Below are 6,000 nucleotides of genomic sequence, written 5' to 3' on the forward strand. Positions count from 1 at the left end.
CATCTATAAATCACCAGGTAGGAGTCAAGTCAAGGAGACTGAGCTGTTAGGAGAAGACCTGGGTCTACTGAGGAAACTGTATGGGCTTCCAGCCTTGCAATTTTTGTAAAAGGAATTGTTGCCTGGTCTTGTAACAATATGGTTTCCATGAAGTCTGTAGCCTCCTGACTTGAAATTGCCATATCCTTGGAAGTCAGTTGAGAAAAGTAAACTCTGCAAACCAAGAAATGGATCTTCCCGCCCAGGTCTGTTTCCTCCACAAATATGTGAGTTCCATGAAGGCAGGTTTGTCTTGTTTTTTGTTTTTTTTTGGCTGGGTCCCAGTACCCAGAACAATGCCTTGCATAGAGCGGTACTCAGTAAATATTTGTAGAATGAATGAGAAATGAAAGAGACTTTGATAGATTAATGGACAGTATTCCTTGTGCTCTAATTCATCTGGGGAAGGCATGTGAAATACGGGGAAAGCCCGGGGTCACTTGCCACTCATGAGGGGCAAAGTAAGAGACCAGACAACATTCTGGAGACTCCGTTTATGAATGACAAAGCCCTTTGGAGGTTATCTAGAGATTGGAAGTGGTTTGCTCTTTGCTTGGTCAAAGGCTTTCCTACCTCCTCCACCTTCTGTCCCTTACATCTCCACCTCATAATAATAAATGTCAAGTATGTGTCTGGAGCATATTTACTAGAAAATGGCACAGGTGATGCCTCTGTGGCTCACCTCCCCGGAGCATTTCCTGACAGCAGCCTCTGTCCCATGTGCTTCTGATGTCAGTAGCTCTGACCAGAGCTCAGGTGTGAGTACATATATATGTATACAATATATGTGTGTGTGTATATATGTATACAGTATATTGCAAACACTGGAAATGTGGCCACAGCGATAAGGCTGGATGTTTAGTTTTTGGTTTTGATTATTTTACCATAATACAATATAGACCGAGAACTACGTCTTGTATTCCTTATCAGGTTTTTCTTATTCAGGTGGCAACATAGGCCCAGAGGCATCCACCACTTACAAGTGGGTGTATAATAGAAACCTTTAGACAACGTAAAACGTATAACAGACTTGGGTCAAACAGGCACGTAGAACAAAGATGTCAAGGCACTTTCATGAGGGAGAGTGACTGAGCTCACAGCTGTGGCTCAGGGCTCGGCTCCAGATGCCGGCAGCGGCCTCTCACCACTCAGGGCCGGCCAGTCTCAAGGAGTCGGTAGCCTGCTCTCTCCGGCCGCAGGTGGCTGGGACCATCCTGGTGAATCCTGAAGGCTCGGCGTCTGGTCTTGGTGAGGCATTGCAGGCGGTACCTTTAGAGCCAAATTGATCTTAGAGCTAAATTCCAGCTCAGCCTCTCCAGGTTTTGGTTGTGTGACCTCAGGCAAGGTACTTAACCTCTTTGAGGCTCAGCCTTTATGCATTTCTGGAAGTTGGCCTAGGGGTCTTCTAATTAAATACGGCAGAATCAACATAAGCCTTTTTTATTTATGTTTCCCGTAAAAATCCCACTAAAATAAGCGTGAGGAAAATTTAAAATCGCATTCTATGATAAACAAGGACAAAAAGTGAGCTAGATAACAGCAGATGAGAGATGTCGACCGCATGCTGGAAACTGAGAACCTGTGGATGAAAGGAAGCGACCTACCTGAGTTGCCTCTTCTTTCTGCTAAGCGCCTCCGGGGAGAAGGCTGAGAGGAGCGAGCTGCCCTGAGCTGTGGGGCCCCGAAGGGCTCTGGGGCTGCGGAGGCCAGGTACTCCGAAGGCAGGAGGGGGGGGTGCTGAAAGGTGGAGCACTTTTTTGCATATTTTGGATAATTGCTTGAGGATGTGCTCCACAAAAAACAGTGGAATAAAGTGACAAAGAGAAAGATGTAGGCTCCAGAAAATAAGGGTTCCACCCACGGAAGAGGAAAAGTAGGTGGCTCACCCATGTGAGGGCCCTGTCCTGATCAGCGGCGGTGACTAGTCCACAGAGAATGTCTAAACTGAAAAATCAAAAAATAGAGTACAGTAGTAGTAGTGGTAGTAGTAGTAGTAGTAGTGGTAGTAGTAGTAGTAGTAGTGGTAGTAGTGGTGTACAGATGTCCCTGGGGGATAACGGACAGAAAACCAGCTAAAACAATTCAGAGTGGTTGGCTCCGGGGAGTGAGCCTTGGGGGTAGAGAGAGAGTGGCGTGGGAGCGTGGGCCTCATTAGAGGTCTCCTAGTGCTATTTGATTGTTTATGTATATGAGTTAGTTTGAGTTAATAAGGTATTAATAATAATCAGAATCTCAGCAGGATGTTGTACAGATTAACACGTGCCTTACACGGGATTCATGTGTAAAGCACCCCAAACAGTGGGTGACACATTAGTTTTACTTATTAAAAAGGTAATTATTATGATTTTTGTGATTAATATCAGTGAAATAAATTCCTTCTCATGTCACCTCTGCAAACTGTGGCCAGCGCACTACCAGGCAGTGACATGAGATAAGGCCAGGTTTTCTCGAAATCTACAATGTCGATCTGTCTGTGGGAGGTCAGAGTTGACCAGCCTCTCTCCTTTCTGCCCCCACGCCAATGACTGTGAGCCAGAGAGGGTGCATCTCACTCGGAATACCCAAGGTCATTCTAAGGTTGCCTAATGGACTCCGAGGCTCAGGGTTCTGGGCTGGCAAGGCTGCCGGCCTCCAGGGAACACCTGGGTGTTTGCCCCAACGTGTACCTGGGCCCTCTGTGCAACTTGTGATTTTGCTACCAAGTAAAAATGTCCCAAGGCGAGTCTCAAGTTCAAGAAACAACAACGTAAGAAGAACTTGATAATCAGAAAAACACCACTGGCACACCCAGCTCTAAGCTTCATTGTTGGAAATTTGGTTCATTACTTTTACACAGTTTGTGCCCCCGGGCACTTTTTTGGCAGATGTATATGTAGACTTTAAAGTTAAGGATGTGTCTTTTGGTGTTGCTAACGCTACAAGTTTTTTTTTGTTTTTTTGTTTTTTTTTTTATTTCTAGGAGAGAGAGAGAGAGAGACGACAGTGTGAGCAGGGGAGGGTCAGAGAGAGAGGGAGTCACAGACTGAAACAGGCTCCAGGCTCTGAGCTGGCAGTCAGCACAGAGCCCGACGCGGGGCTCGAACCCACGAACCGCGAGATCGTGACCCGAGCGAAAGTCGGACGCTTAACCGACTAAGCCACCCAGGCGCCCCTAATGCTACAAGTTTTAACATCTCTTCTTCTCTGGATTTCATAACATTGTTATTATTTCCAATGTTTCAAGCTCTCCCTGTAGCAAAACTAAATTACTGAAATAAGTAGAACGTCTAAGAAGCTTTTTGGTGTTGCTTAATCATCTGGCACTTATGAAGCAACTATTCTATGTAAGACACTGTACTAGGCACTGGATCAGTTGTTACATAAACACTCTTAATAATTGGTTGATTATTAATTGACTTTTTTTTTTAAGAGACTGTGTGTATTTGCATTTTAAAGGAATGGAAAACAATGAAATCAGATCTGTGAAGCGACAGCGGCAGCAATAGTATTTTCTTTCTTCCGCAGAGACACCGGCCGCAGGGAAATGGCTGACTCTGTATCTCTGTAATATGCCATCGGTAATTACTCTTCTTCCCCACCTCCATCTAGATCCTGGCACTATCTAATTTAGTTTGAATCTTAAGCAGAAACTAATAGCTATAGTGATTATAATAATTATATGTTAGATTTATGGAACAGCTTTCCTTCTAAGAGCGCAAGGCTCTTAGAGCCCTGCAGATGTTCTGTAAATACATGTCTCCTAATAAGAATCACAATGAGTTCATTTCCAGATGGTCTCAATATTGCTACCAAGCTTTGTGGACTGGACTGACCTGTGTACAATTGAAAACGGGCCCTCACACCACGCCTTCTAGGAATGATCTCCTGCAGTGATGCCTCTAGGAAAGGGGCTCCACAGCCAATGTGATTCGATGAGGAAGAAGCCTTTTTGTTTTTAGTGAATGGCGGCATATACTGAGTATCAGTCAGTCAACAGGCAAATGCTGAGAGTATGCAGCAAATGCAATCTAGAGAGTAGGGAAACTTAACTGAATGCTGTCTCCCCCCCCCCCCCCCATGTCTCTAAACTCTAAGTGGCTGAAGGGCAGGACTGTGTATTGCTTTGCAACTTCCCAGGGTCCATACAATGATTAATTATGTTAGGGAAATTTGGTTTTCATTATGATCATGTAGACAACTTTAAGGTGAGACTGTCTAAACTAGGAACGGGACTGTTTTGGAAAATGCCATTTCCACTAGTTTTCCTTAAAGTTTCGTACTGTAAATCTTCCGCTCTGTAGAACTGGGAGCTACAAAGGACCTGTGAAGTGCAGAAATGTCTGAAACACATGTCATGCAAGGCTGAGGGGGTGGGCCACATTATGCCTTTCTCCGTGCTACTGAATGGGCTAGTGTTAATGAATTACTTCGTTCTTAAGTTGGTGCAAAGGCTTGGGCACCGGCTCCCGTCTCTTTCCAAGAGCGATTCTCACACTGGTAAGGACTCACTTGGAAAAACGTTTTCCTATAAGACAATGTCTGTGATTGTCAGACGAGCATGGGATCTGTTGGAACAAACAAACAAATACACAAAACCAGTCTCAGGTGCGGGTGTGACACAGGGAGGGACAGTACCTGCTGGACTCCTGCTTGTAGATGTCAATGATGTTTTCCACCAGCAGGTTCCTCTGAAGGCCGTAGATCCCGTGTCTGTCCAGAACCACCTCATGTCTACAGGACGGGCAGCGAAACCGGCCCCCTGATGCCACAGTGGTGCCTCCTCTTGTGGGCAAATACGGGTTAGAGGCCTGTTCTTGCCAAGCGAGAAAGGAGGAATTAAGTAATGCCACGGGTAGCTTTTCTGAGACTTCTTTTCACTCTCTGTTACTATAAGCAAGGTCAACTTCTACTTTAAGTTAGCCATAAGATAGTCCCTCAGGGCCTTAGCAGCAAGTGGGCCTAGAAGACAGGGCCAGTACTTTCTCCAGTCAACTGCTGTCTCCCATTTTCAGCATGAGGCCCTTTTCTATCCAGTGTTTTTATAACCAAAAGCTCTAGCCAGAAACTCTAACGTTAATGTCTTAGGCAGCAACTCGTTTACAATTTTGAAGCAGATTCAATGTTTCGAAGGTTTTTTGGTTTTTTTTAAACGGATAGTAGTCTTAATATTTAAGTAAAATTCGATTTGGGAGTAGGGAGGAGGCAGAGAGCAGAGCACAAAGCAAATCAGTAAAAAAAAAATGGTTTTCTTGAAAATGAATGTAGCCTTATAAAGTTTTCTAAAAGAATTCACCTACAAGTTGAGGACTTGATTCCAAGAAGAGAGACTCTTTTTTTACCCCCCAAATACCAAACAGACTTACCTGGAAAATATCACTGGCACATTTCCTGCACAGGTTATGCTGACAGGGGAGAATGACCACAGGCTTCGTGAACATCTCTAAGCAGATCGGACAGATGAGCTGCTTCTCCAAGTTATCCATGGTCTGCTGCTCTTTGGAAAAAGACTTATAATTCAAAGCTGCGCTCATCTCCTGGCCGTCCCCTGCGCGCTGCCAGGGAAAGTGTGCCCCGAAGGCTTTCTGCAAGTGCTTCCTGGAAATAATTCCAAGGATTGGGTGATCAAGTGTCCTTTATGTTTTTTTCGGTGGAAGACATTGTTTCAGGCCCAGGTTCAGAGGAGGTGCTGGAGCTGTTTTTAGCAGCAGGGAGGGTCACGTGACAGTGGGCTGACTTGTCCATATAAGCCAGTGACAGGATGGATGGACTCTGACAGGTGACAGAGAACAGGAGCCAACATTCCTGCCCCGGGGAGTGAAGACAGTGCGTGGGAAGAAGGGTTACAAACCCCATTTAGACAGAGTTGTGAGGAGAGGGAGGTTGAAGCTGACAGTTGTCAACAACAAATGCAAATGTGCATGCCTAGTCACTGAGCCATGCCCTCTGTGAGCCCTCGGTAAGAACGTGGCGACGGGTTTCTCC

At 45.4% G+C, this 6,000-nt stretch overlaps 1 protein-coding gene across 3 annotated transcripts in view; it reads right to left on the reverse strand.

The window, feature by feature from the left end:
* The window catches only part of TRIM55 (tripartite motif containing 55), a 40,664-nt gene extending 35,115 nt beyond the window's left edge, over window positions 1-5,549 (reverse strand). For all 3 annotated transcript variants that reach the window (XM_077751836.1, XM_077751835.1, XM_077751833.1), the window contains exons 1-2: window positions 5,382-5,549; window positions 4,654-4,826 (exon numbers count right to left, since the gene is read on the reverse strand). In XM_077751836.1, coding sequence (XP_077607962.1) covers window positions 4,654-4,826; window positions 5,382-5,549 — 341 coding nt within the window. The remainder of the gene's footprint in view (window positions 1-4,653; window positions 4,827-5,381) is intronic.
* Between the last annotated feature and the right edge of the window lie 451 nt (window positions 5,550-6,000).

This window comes from Crocuta crocuta, unplaced genomic scaffold, assembly GCF_008692635.1.
Source record: "Crocuta crocuta isolate KB4526 unplaced genomic scaffold, BGI_CrCroc_1.0 scaffold20, whole genome shotgun sequence".
Classification (NCBI taxonomy): Eukaryota; Metazoa; Chordata; class Mammalia; order Carnivora; family Hyaenidae; genus Crocuta; species Crocuta crocuta.